Raw genomic sequence first — 13,662 nt, forward strand, 5'->3', positions numbered from 1 at the left:
CTGGAGAACAGCAAACGCTTCGCGTTCGGTTGCATAACGTTAGGCGTTTGCTTTACTTTGGTGCCGCCGACTGGGTGATGACTTCGCCGTCCTGCTGGATGATGATTATGAACGTATTTTGCTGTTGCTGCTGCTGGTCCGCCATCGGGGCCACCTTCCGATCGGGGCCGTCCAAGTATTGCTCTTGTTGTTGTTGATTCGGTTGCTGATGATGGTACTGCTTGTCCGGGTTGTTGTTGTGGGGTGAGGGTGGCGACGGTGACGACGACTCGTGCTGCTGCTGCTGCTCCTGGTGATCCTGTTATGTCATCAGGTCCTGCTGCGAGTCGATCGAGAAGAGCTCCTTGTACAGCGCCGGGAACACGTGATGCGGGTGATCGAGCTTGAACTTTTGGAGCGCCTCCATGTGCATGATGGAGAGCTCGCTGTGGGAGGGAAAGGTGGAAATTGGTCATGATTTTTTGGATCGAATTTGGTATTTTTACTACTACAGACTGTACAAATTCTCAAAATTACATTTTGATAAAATCCATAATCCGAATCCATATCCGAAGTCATCAGAAAAATATCCATCACTATATTTAATATTCATACAATCGCTTTCAAATTATGTTAACTAAAAGTATCACAAAATGTTCAAATTCATAGCATTAATCTAATTCAGGGGAGCCTAACCTACGGCAGACAGCCACTAATAAACAGTGTTTTTTTTAATAAAACATTTTGTCTGCATGATAGTTTTGTTTTTCTTTTTCGATTATTGGTCAGGTTCCGGTTAATAACAAATTAAAAATCAATAAATTTTAAACATAAACTTTTTTTTCCTTAATTTTAAAACAATGAAATCACAAAATATTTCTAGATTTTTTTTAAAGTCTTACAAACACAATTTACAACTTTTGCTTTGAAGGTGTTTTTGAAATCGCCCTAAATCAGAAGTATTCAAAAATAGGGACCTACATAGGGAAATGAAATGTTCTGGGAGAAATTTCAAACACCCAAAGTCATTTAAATATAAGGTTGAAAAACTTGTAGTTTTTTTTTGGTGCTGGCACTTTTTTTGTACCGAACAAGCACAAACATAACAAAAACTACCAGATTATTATCAACGACAGTTTTACAATACTTGTGATTGTTATAAGTCTCATTTTTTTTGCCAAAATAATTTTAAATTGATTCCAACCTTGTTCTTGCATGATCTTGTTGCTCGATTGGAACCCCGATTTGACAGTTCGATTGGAACCCTGAGAGTGACATTTCGCCTCTCCATATAGGCTCTCTATTCAAAAACACCCAAATAGCAAAAATAAAATAAAATTTCGTTGATAGGATCTTTTTAAGGGAGCGTTTTTTTATAACGTAACGCAAAAAAAAAATGTTTTTTACATCTTGGAAGAATTAAAACTAGACCAGAGCCAGAGCCGAAGAAGAAAAGCTTTAAATAACATTTTTAACAGCCTGTAATGAATTTATTTCATAAAATAAATGTTTATGGCAAGCAAAAGTATAGAATAATGAATGAAAATCTTTGATTCATATTGATTAAAAACTAAAAGGTAGTGAGAAATAATTTAATTCAAAACCGTTTGTATAACACTAAAAAATCATCATTTTAAATTGTCAAAATAAGCGTTTCAAGCCCTCTTTATTCAAATAACTCTAAATAATTTTTCTATAAAATTTCCATTTAAAAATGTGGTCAAATTTGACGGCACTGAGACTAACTCATTTTGCACTTAAGAGCAATTCTCTAAAATTTAACAAATCGACTTTTCAGTACACTCAAACCCCGATGGTATGACACCAACTGTTGTCAAACGAACCCCCACTTTTAAGTTTGACACCCCTTTTACATGGAGTTCACACACACTACGAAACGTTTGTTTTGATAGTATGCGTGAGCGCCGTGTAAAAAGTGACAGTTCGTCACTTTTTAGTTTGACTTTGACCAACCAACGGGGTACAAACTAAAAAAGTGTCAAACGAAAAAGTGACCAACCATCGGGAGTTGAGTGTATATTTTTTTGATTTGTATGAAACTTTTTCCACTATGTCCTTATGTCCAAATATGACACTTTGCAGCATTTGTTTCTTAACACAAGTATTCATCTAATTTATAGGTTATGAAAACATTCGACAATCTGTACCTCGAAAAGAGATTTTCTTATCGATTTGGTGTCTTCGGCAAAGTTATTTATATAATTGCGAATATTCTGAAAAAGATATTTACGTTTTTAAAAAATACTCATTTTTTTATTTTTTTTTCACAGAAACTCGATTTTGATACCCTTTGATTCTTTCCATTTTTTGTATTTTTAAATATACAAAAATGCTGACGGACGTTTCGTTTTTTGCCAAGCCATGATTTTTTTTAAATGTTTGTTTTGGAAAGGGTTGAAATTGCACCCAAAAAAATGTCAAGGTATTATTAATGTAAAATTGAATACTAGATCGAAAAGTACTTTTGTATACAAAATTTAAGGGGAACCGTTTTTGAGCTATAGCCATTTTTAGGTTAATTTATTCATCAACATTTTTATTTTGTATTTTTTAAATGCTGTCAATTCTTCTCCATCTTTAAAAAAAAAATATATATATATTCAAAAAGCTGAGAGAACTCTTGTGTTAAATTTTCTCAATTCCAATATTTAGATTTTGTTTTAAATCACGACTTACATTTCTTAAATCATATTATTTGGCCCTATTGAAATGTAAGTCGTGATTTCTACAATCTGCAAATATCTTTTTAAAAGTTTGTGAAAATTTCACACAACTTTTACTATGTTACCAAGGTATCAATGATTGAAAATTATATTTCAGCAAAAATGCAAATTGCAGAGAATTTTCTTAGCTTTACGATTATATTGTTTTCAGGATGGGCAAGTATGCAAACCATTTTTAAATTATTTGACAATTTTGAAGAATAATTTGACTTTAAATAATTCAAAACTGTAAACTGTTCAAAGTACTTTTCGATTTAGAATTCATTTTTACATCGAATGTAATTATTATTGCAGTAATATTTCTTCCTCATAAAATATTTTTGAGTTTTTTTTCGGAAATCTTCGACCTTTAAATGTCTAATACTTGGAAACGTACGAAACGTGTATTTTATAAAAATATGTGTGAAGTTATGTTTGGCTCCTAAAAGTTTTTTTTTCCAAAAAAATCTTTAAAAAAATAGAACTTCGGTACCAAATTTTGCACCATCCTAACCCACCATCCTAGCGCAAAAATGCCTGTTTCAGTCCTCTAAAACATATAAAAAAAGGTGCGAATAATTAAAAATACTTATTTTGGGAACTTTTATTGATGAAAGCAGATTGAGAAAAAGAAAAAAAATAATCGTGTTCCTATTTTTTGAAGGCCCGAGGAAAAGTCCTAAACTTAACCTACAACTTTGCCAAACATACCAATTCGATCAGAAAATCTCATCTCAAGATACAGATTTCTCATTGTGTACTGTACCACAGGCCCGTAGCCAAAAAGGAGATGCCGGACCGAAAAAACGAAAGGTTTTAAAACATAAAACCTTTCTTTTTAAACGTGGCGCTTTAAAATTAGTTCAGCTGTTCCAGAGACATGATTTTTTGAAAAATGTAATTTTTGCTAAAATCGACGAAAAACGTCATTTTTTGGACCACCCTATTTCGGATAGGAGCACCCTATTCGCCAAACAAAAAATACGGGTCTAATTATTTTGAGCGAGGAGCTCCCATACCAAATATGAGCACTTTTGAATTGGATCCTTCTTGTTTGACGTGGAATGGCTGAAGACTAAATTTTCATAATAGGTTAAAATACAAATCTATCTTCTTCTTCTTCTATCTATATATATAAAAAATTTCGACGGTTTTGTTCGAACGCGAATCAGTTCAATACGGAGCGTCGGATCGAGGTGCTATTTATTGCGTTGAGTTCGTATAAGCCCAAGGAAGGTTCTTACGCCAAAAAGTTACAACTTTGGCCACTCTGGAACCGATTCCGGAAAATCTGCAGATTGTATGGGAAATGTTACGTAAAACCAAATTTTGATCACAGGAGGCTGAATAAGCAAAAAATTTAAAAACGTCAACAAACGAAAAAAGGCAGAACGAAGTTTGTCGGGTAAGGCTTGTTATCTATCATTTTCTTGTAATCTGGATATCTTGGCCATATTCTTCTTTTGCCCGCTACTCACCGGAAGGTTGGGATTTTGTTCAGCAGTATCTCGAGCACCGTCACGTCCCCCTTGAGGGGCGCGTGGTTCGCCTCGATCTCTTGCCGGATCGCCGACATGCTCATCTCGAACAATCGCTGAATTTCCGTGTTACCCCGGACTCCGTTTCGCTCTGGAATTTAAATTCGATTAAAATTTGAGTCGACTACGCCTTAAGAGAGTTGAGGGGTTCCTCACCTGGCCACAGCAGCACCAAACTCTGGTACAGCGCCAGCTCCGTCTCCGTCAGCTTCAGCTCGGCGATACTCTTGGCAGTCTCGAATATGCACGCCACCAGCTTCATCTCGAACGAGTCGGACGTGTAGAAGACGTCCTGGGGCAGCATAATGTCCCCGTACAGCACGGAGTTGGTTGAGAGATCCATCAGTCGGGACATGCGCACGATCGCCAGCTCGAACGAACCGGTCTTTAGCAGGAGAATCTGCGTGCGGAAAAATGGGTGGGTTAAGCCATGCTGCTCAAGTAGTCACTGCAGGTCGATACTTACCTGATCGTCTTGACTTAACCGCATGAAGCCCGGTATCAGCTTCGCGAACTCGATGATCTGCTGGATCATGGCCGTTAGCTTTTCCGCGCAGTCGAGCCACAGCTCCTCCTGGCTCATGTTTTTGTAGTACAGAATGCGGGTGACGTCCTGGAGCGGTTGGGGAAAGTAAGCACATCATTAGTCTGTAGGTCGAGCAATAGATTACAGCTGCTTGCAAGTGTTACCTGTGACTTTCGGAACATTTCGTGCACAATGTCCAGTTTGTGGTTGGTGTTGGCGTGCGCTTCCGCGAGGGTCTTTATCAACACGTCGTTGATGTCGCCTTCGGCTGCAAAGGTGAAAGGAAAAGGAAATGTTAGTAATGGAATGTTTGATCAATAAAGTTTGGATATTAGTAAATTTATCCTACACCATTACTTCGAGAATATAAATAACAACAAAACCAAAATTATACTTTAAAGTTCTTTCTTCAATATTTTAAATGAGAAAATATGTTTTCAAGTTTAAATTTTTGCAAACTCATATCAGAGAAAAAAAAAATAATATGAAAAACATAACCCCAAAAATTTCCAACACCCCTTTTCGGCACATTACCCCACTTGGAGTGCGAATCGCACGAGCTGTCGTCCTCGCCGAACGACACCGGCGTATTCTGACTGGCTGGATGATGGGGCACCGCCCCGATACCATCCACCGTGCCTCCTCCTCCTCCTCCACCACCACCTCCGCCTCCACCGACGGTTGACACCGGGTTCTGATTTTGTTGGCAACAGTCCGATCGACGGAGTCCACTTCCGGTGACAACTTCTGCACGACGTTGACGATGGTGACAATATTTAGGAATGGCAGCGTGTGTTAGAGGGAGAACAAGAACAAGTGGACGGTGAGGACCAATTGTTAGTGTTAGTAGGGGGAGTGTTAGGGGTTTCAAAATACGTTGTTATAAGATATGTGGCTAAGGAATAGAGGTTTGGGTGCCCTCTACATTCAAGCCTTCCCAAGTAACATTTTTTCCAGGAGTTATACAAGAGCTCTTCAAGATAGCTACAGCATAGCAGTTTGGACCGCGGTAGGATAAAACTCTCTTCAAGTACTCTTCCAAACTCCTGAAGAAGTTTTGAAGAGAATTTTATCCTACCGCGGTCCAAACTGCTATGCTGTAGCTATCTTGAAGAGCTCTTGTAGAACTCCTGGAAAAAAATGTTACTTGGGTTCGGACTTCTAGGTTCGAGCAGAAACTTGCAATAGAGACCACAAAAGACTGGGGGGTCGTGAATGTGGACGGTTTGATTTTTTTTGGTTTTAGCTAAGGAATAGGAACTCAAATCTTAAGATTTTACAAAAAGCTGATAAAAATGACAACTAATGGGTTTTCAATGATAAGGACTAAGGAGTTATATTTTTCTATTTCACCACGTTGCACGTGCATTTTATAATAAATTGTGCTAAGGACGCCATTTTGTGCAGCTTTCAATGCCTCAGCTTTTGACATCCACAGATTCCTAAAACTAGATTTAAATCTTGAGATATTCAACAAAAAATTCACAAAATCCTTGCAATGTTGACAATGATCATACCAGTAGTTTATCAGAGCAGATCATGCTAGTTTGAGGCCGTTTTGTCACTCTTGCATGCATGTATAATACTGTTTCCATTTTTGCTAAATTCTTTTTTTTTAATGAGCTATTTTCATAACATAATTTTCAAGAATTAAATTAAAAATAATCTATTGGCAAATTTGAAGAATTGATGATGTTCTGCATTTTTTAAACATGTTATTTTCAATCAAGGGTCAAAACGTTCAAATTTCAAAGGAAAATTCAATTGTGAATTCAACTTTTAATTGTGATTTGCTTTCTGTGTTTTAATAGTTTGAAAAGTATTAAGGAAAATGTTATCAAACTATCAAAGGATTTTCAAATTTTGATGTTGCTATTTTGTTTTTTTTTTTTGTTGCGGAAAGTCAGAATGTCTTTTTTTCAAATTAAATTCTATTTTCCCTGGAATTGATTTAAAAAATCAAGAATCATCTAAGCAGCATTGGTATTTTATTTGTTTTGAAGTCAAAACTACTTTTTTGCGCCAAAGCAAAAAAAAAGTTGTTTTAAACATGTGTGTTTTGTAATAGAATAAAATTATCCAGAGTTGAAAACCAAAGAAATTTATAGCATTTGAAGAGCATTCGAAACATTATTTTGATCGCATTTTATGATTTATGGTAAATTCTCGTGTGTTTGGCCGGTTCAGAATTTTCACCTAATTCCATCCAAATCACCAATTTCCAAAAATTAAGCAACTTCGTTTTTGTCAAATTTTTAGATGTATTCTACTTGCACAGTTCCCATTAGGCTATTCAAAAACTGATATGCCAAAATTAGATGCCCGAGGAGATTTCGTGCTGTTCCCCTATGAAATGTTGAACTAAATAATTCAACTCGTTTAAAAAAGCGCAGAATTTTAGCAAAAAACAACTTTCTGCGAAATTATCTTTTTTATATTATATTTCATTTTTTAATCTGGCTGAAACTTTTTAGTATGCACAGAAAAAAATCAATTCCCGTAATCGTGAATTGTGTTCATAAATGTGAGAACTACGAAAGAATTTATTCACGCATATGATGCATTTGCACTGTAAACGTGAATATGTATATTCCTTTGTGTTTCTCACATTCATGAACTTAATCCACAATTTCGTGAATTGTTTTATTTTCCGTGTGCTCAAAGAAGCCATTTTGCATCATCAGTTTTTCGATATAATTTTGCATACAAATTTGGCCACTGTTCATACAAAAATGGTAAGCCGCAATTTAAAAATCTGTACCTTTTTGAAGGGACCATCCACAAACCACGTGGACACTTTTTTGGAAATCTCACCCCCCCCCCCCCTCGTGGACAATTGTCCATACAAAAAAAAACCTTTTTGTATGGAGCGTGGACAATCGCCATACCCCCCCCCCCCTAAAGTGTCCACGTGGTTTATGGATGGTCCCGAAGGAATTATTTGTTGTCTTCGGCAAAGTTGTAGGTATGGATGAGGACTACACCGACAAAAAAAATGATAAAATGAAAAAAGAAAAAAATTGCTCATTTTCAAAATCACTTTGTAATATAAGATAATTTCCAAAAAAAAAAAAAAAACAGATTCGTTTTAGTAGACAAAGGATACCATCTTTTCAGAAAAAATCCAAGAAGGCAAAAAATGTTGACAGTGATTTTTCAAAAAAATTAAATTAAGTTTTTTTTTGATTTCTTCAGTTTTTTTTCAATAAAAAAATATTTCAAAAATTTATAATCCGGAATAATTATTTGAAAGTGCTAAAAAACACTAATTTTTGACTTTTTCAAATATTGTGCCTGATTTTGAAATTTCAAAATATTTTATATTGAAAAGAGCTGAAAATTTAGCTTCACTATTTTTCACTTTTTTTCAAAAAAGTTACTCATAAATGACCATAACTTAAAAATTATGCCCTTTATTAATATTTCACCAACAAATTATGACCTTTTTTAGCTTTTTTTAGACATTAATTAATTGGTCAATAATTTTTGCCCTTTCTGTAAAGATGGCAAAAAATGTCATATAAAAACTAATAAAAAAATGTGTTTTTAGAAAATCAACTTTTCGTTTCAAAAATTGGTTTTAAAAATCAGCAAAACATTTTTTCCGTGTAATCATCCCTGCCTACAACATTGCCGGACACCAAATCGATCAAAAATATGTTTAAAAATACAAGTTTTGAATTTTTACACACCATTTTCCTATAGACAGCTGTCAAATTTGAATGGAAAATGATATGGACAAATTAATAATGCAAAATGACTTCTATGGGCATACAGAAGTTACCCAACAAGTTTCAACAATAAAAATTTGAATGATCGAAATCTCTCAAAATTAGTAACTGTTGATTAAGTACTTGTAAATACTGAATTCGGTATTAATCTTCTCATTGAAAAGTGCCGGCGACAAAATTGGGCAAAAAGTTCACTGCCCGGAGATCGCGAGTTGGCGCGAGCGAATGAACACCGCGAAAAAAGATTCGGGGGTGCATTGGGGTTAAATGATCATTTCGTCATTCGTTTTAGTTAAAAAATAATTATTTTTTCGTAAATATCGCTACTTTGATGCGATGTAATTCATTTTTACAGTAAATTAGGCATTGTTACATCAAATTTGACCTTTCAAACGCACTAGAATGGCCAAATTTTAAAACATCAATGTTTGCCAATTTGACCGTTTTACCCCCAATTCCCCTTGTAGAACAAAAGAAAAGTTCATCCGCGGTCTGTCAGCAGCGCGCTGTTTTGTTTGCTGGATCAACATTTGGAAATGTCGAACGTTGAAGGAAATCGCTCAAAAAATGGAAATTAACCGATTTCAAATGTTATGGCCGCAAATAGAGGGTGACGAGCTGAAATTCCCGGGAAAAAATCCCGGGAAATCGGCCATTTTTGGACCTCTCGATTCCCGGGAAATTTGGTCGAGACTCCCGGGAAATTTCAATTATATAAATATCGAAGCAAATCGAAGCTAACCAGAAAAAAACATTTGAAATTTTGAAATTGTTTAGAACATTGAATGTTAAATATAAGATGTTCAAGTTCGAATGAACCAATATTGGCATTAATGCTTCTCTTATCTTCTTATTCAGAAAGAAGAAACTTATCAAAAATTCCAATAACTATAATTGAGAGAACTTAAAATAATGTGGATTCATATTTAGCAGTTAGACTCCAGGAAGGAAGTCTAATGTTTTTTAAATATATTTTTTTTATTTATTATTTCTAAGAGGGAAAAGCCTTTTCAAGATCAGTATAATTTCCATATCCTCTTTCAAGCATAGCAATCCTTATTATCTAGTTTTTTTTTAATTCTTATTAATTTAATTTCGCCTTCTTTCATGTCAATAAGTCATTTTGTGTTTCGCTTCAACCTCAATATTCAATTATATTTTGGAAGAAAAAAACTTTGGCAATCTTTGTAAAGTTAAGGTCCGCCAAATGTGAACATTCGGGTTTTCCTGATTACTATTTCTTCAATGAATATTTACAGTTGACCTTAAAAAAAAACAATTTTAAATTCTAGAGTTTTTTTTATTAGGTGCTATAAACATATGAAATACAACAGTTTATTGGTCCTTTAAAAAAAAAACTCTGAAATTGTTGTTTTGAGTCGCTATTTATCAAATTGCAAAAATCCCGATATTGGGAAATTATATTAGCTATTTTCTTACTTCACAAAAATCTTATAATAAATTCAAACAACAAGTTGTATTTGCAGATTCAGGAAAAAATTAAAAGGTAGATCAAACCTAGTTCCCAAAAATAATGAGGCTACTAATTATCGTTTCATAGAATAAGTATGAATAAATCGTAACTGAATTCATTGAAAAGAAACATATTTATAACTTTTCTTTATACATTATTGGCACTATTGGCATAGTTAAAAACACTCCCGGGTCCCGGGAATTCCCGGCAAATTTCCAAATTCAACTCTCGATTCCCGGGAAATTGGAAATCTCGAGAATCGTCACCCTCTAGCCCCAAATGAAAGGTAAGGGTGGCTAATGTTTGATTCCGATCTGTAAAACTAGTTCTGGCGAGGGTTCTGGGCACTGCGGCAATCGATTTTACCCGCGGGTTGATGGTTGGTTGGTTACATTTGAATTGAGGAGAAGGTTTTTCAATACACCAGGGGCTTATTCGGGGGCAACAGTTTCGGTAATCCGGAACTTTCGGTAAGTTTCATATTTGCAGTGTTTAGCATGAAAAACAAACTTAGACCAATCTTTCAAGCGTGCGCTCTTTTTGAGGAGAAGGCGCAAACCAAAGAAGAGCGCAACTCGGGGGAGCGTTATTTCGGGGTTTGAGCGCAAATCGAAGGAGCGTTATTGCAGGGTTTTGGCGTAAAATAGGATTTTCATTTTTAATTTTATTTACAATTAAACGAAACATTTATATAAGGGGTCATCCATAAAACACTGATAATGGGCCATCCTCAAATCTGGGTATCCAAGAACTCCCGGATGTCATGGCCTAGATAGCTACCTGATCAACGGAGGTCTATATGGGTGAATTAACCATCGGTATACACTCAACCCCCGAAGGTTGGTCACTTTTTCGTTTGACACTTTTTTAGTTTGTACCCCGTTGGTTGGTCAAAGTCAAACTAAAAAGTGACGAACTGTCACTTTTTACACGGCGCTCACGCACACTATCAAAACACACGTTTGGTAGTGTGCGTGAACTCCGTGTAAAAGGGGTGTCAAACTAAAAAGTGACCCCGTTCGTCTGACAACAGTTGGTGTCAAACCATCGGGGTTTGAGTGTAGCTTCAGTGAACAACGATGGACACACTGGGGTACGTTGGATTGTTATAAGTCTTCTAAGAACTCCTTGAAGTTATGACCTGGATATCAACCAGATCAACGGAGGTCTATATGGGTGAATTAACCATCGGTATAGCTTCAGGTTGCTTCAGTGAACCACGATGGATACCCTTCGCCATGTTGGATTATTATGGGTCCTCCAGGAACTCCCGGGAGTTATGACCTGATGATCCAAGGCTGTATATCATAGGTACTCACGATCTTGCTTTGCATTAGTGTGAGTGCATGACTCCGTGCCACTAAAACCAAAACAATAACAAACGAACAATGGACCGTGCCAGGAAAAGCAAAACATAAACAATGTCAGTGGCAGTGGAGTGAGAGAGTCAGAGATAACGATTTTGACAACCGCACTACTACACACTCGCGAGTACCTTAGGTAGAAAGCCATGCTGATGATCTACCTAATCAACGGGGGTCTATTTGGGTGTAATAACCATTGTAACTATAATCTTTTTTGGACTAAAAAAAGTTTTTAATTCAAACCTGGTCATAACTTAAAACTTTGCCAATGGTTGGTATTCAGAAAATCTTATCTCAAGATACAGATTTGCGAAAACATTCACAGCACTTGTGTATAGACAGACACCATTTTGTATGAAGAATATGAGGTAATAGTGCACAATAACTATTTTGGTCATAAAAAACATCAATGGACAAGGTTTCATACAAATCTGAAAATGCAATCAAAAGTCGATTTGCAATAACGAAAGGAATTAAATACTTTGTTGAATCCAAATTAACGCCCCATTTTTCTGTTTGTTTGTTGTTGTGCAGGTTTGGTTTCAAATATTTCGTTTGATATGTTTCACACTAGCGTGCCCAGCTCTTTGAGGAAGGTGGGGCAATAATATGGACGTTTTGAAAAATACGTCATTTGTGGACACCCCCTGACCAAATTTAGAACAAATTTCTGAGGATGGTGGGGCAGTTGCCCCATGTTGCCCCACCCTGTACACGCTAGTGATGTTTCAATTGGGCCCAAAGGAGAAGCTTACATTTGTGATATTATTGTTCACAACGATAAAGCTTATTTTTCTGAGTCCAATAACACTTTGTACGACCGAGAAGGATTTAAAATCGATTTTAAATCAATTTAAAAAAAATCACAGCTCGTTCTAAGCGGACCTCAGTTGATTCATCAAAAAAATGTTGTCCTGTCCTATTTTTTGCATTTAAAAGAAAAAAAAATTGTCAAAAATGGGTTTTAATCTGTTTTTTACCGTTGAACATAACAATTGACTCAGGGCTTTAGGACCCTATTGTCTATATGGGTGAATTGATCATCGGTGTGGCTTCAGGTAGCTTCAGTGAACAACGATAGATACTCTGGGGTACGTTGTTATCGATCATCCAAGAATTCCAGGGGGGGGGGGGGGTATATCAACCATCGGTATCGCTTCAAGAAGCTTCAGTGGACCATGATGGACACTTTGCATCATGCTGGATTGTTATGGGTTTCCCAGGAACTCTCGGAAGTCAGGTAAATCATCAGGTCATAACTCCCGGGAGTTCCTGGAGGACCCATAATAATCCAACATGGCGAAGGGTATCCATCGTGGTTCACTAAAGCTATCTAAAGCTATACCGATGGTTAATTCACCCATATAGACCTCCGTTGATCAGGTAGCTATCTAGGCCATGACATCCGGGAGTTCTTAGATACCCAGATTTGAGGATGGCCCATTATCAGTGTTTTATGGATGACCCCTTATATAAATGTTTCGTTTAATTGTAAATAAAATTAAAAAAGAAAAACCCATTTTACGCCAAAACCCCGCAATAACGCTCCTTCGATTTGCGCTCAAACCCCGAAATAACGCTCCCCCGAGTTGCGCTCTTCGTTGGTTTGCGCCCCCTCCTCAAAAAGAGCGCACACTTGAAAGATTGGTCTAAGTTTGTTTTTCATGCTAAACACTGCAAATATGAAACTTACCGGAAGTTCCGGATTACCGAAACTGTTGCCCCCGAATAAGCCCCTGGTGTATTGAAAAACCTTCTCCTCAATTCAAATGCAACCGGAAGCAACCCGCCGGTAAAATCGATTGCCGCAGTGCCCAGAACCCTCGCCAGAACTAGTTTTACAGATCGGAATCAAAAATTAGCCACCCTTACCTTTCATTTGCGGCCATAACATTTGAAATCGGTTAATTTCCATTTTTTGAGCGATTTCCTTCAACGTTCGACATTTCCAAATGTTGATCCAGCAAACAAAACAGCGCGCTGCTGACAGACCGCGGATGAACTTTTCTTTTGTTCTACAAGGGGAATTGGGGGTAAAACGGTCAAATTGGCGAACATTGATGTTTTAAAATTTGGCCATTCTAGTGCGTTTGAAAGGTCAAATTTGATGTAACAATGCCTAATTTACTGTAAAAATGAATTACATCGCATCAAAGTAGCGATATTTACGAAAAATAATTATTTTTTAATTAAACCGAATGACGAAATGATCATTTAACCCCAATGCACCCCCGAATCTTTTTTCGCGGTGTTCATTCGCTCGCGCCAACTCGCGATCTCCGGGCGGTGAACTTTTCGCCCAATTTTGTCGCCGGCACTTTTCAATG

General features: G+C 36.6%; 1 protein-coding gene across 4 annotated transcripts in view; it reads right to left on the bottom strand.

The window, feature by feature from the left end:
* Positions 1 to 285: 285 nt before the first annotated feature.
* The window catches only part of LOC120424412 (probable nuclear hormone receptor HR3), a 254,783-nt gene continuing 241,406 nt past the window's right edge, over positions 286 to 13,662 (bottom strand). For 3 of the 4 annotated variants that reach the window (XM_039588523.2, XM_039588520.2, XM_039588521.2), the window contains 6 exons: positions 5,301 to 5,513; positions 4,931 to 5,034; positions 4,707 to 4,853; positions 4,397 to 4,640; positions 4,181 to 4,331; positions 286 to 425 (listed from right to left, as the gene is read on the bottom strand). In XM_039588523.2, the coding sequence (XP_039444457.1) occupies positions 302 to 425; positions 4,181 to 4,331; positions 4,397 to 4,640; positions 4,707 to 4,853; positions 4,931 to 5,034; positions 5,301 to 5,513 (983 nt within the window). In that variant the 3' untranslated portion in view covers positions 286 to 301. The remainder of the gene's footprint in view (positions 426 to 4,180; positions 4,332 to 4,396; positions 4,641 to 4,706; positions 4,854 to 4,930; positions 5,035 to 5,300; positions 5,514 to 13,662) is intronic. The other variant, XM_039588522.2, reaches the window with a different exon arrangement.

The sequence above is a fragment of the Culex pipiens genome, chromosome 2 (genome assembly GCF_016801865.2).
Source record: "Culex pipiens pallens isolate TS chromosome 2, TS_CPP_V2, whole genome shotgun sequence".
Classification (NCBI taxonomy): Eukaryota; Metazoa; Arthropoda; class Insecta; order Diptera; family Culicidae; genus Culex; species Culex pipiens.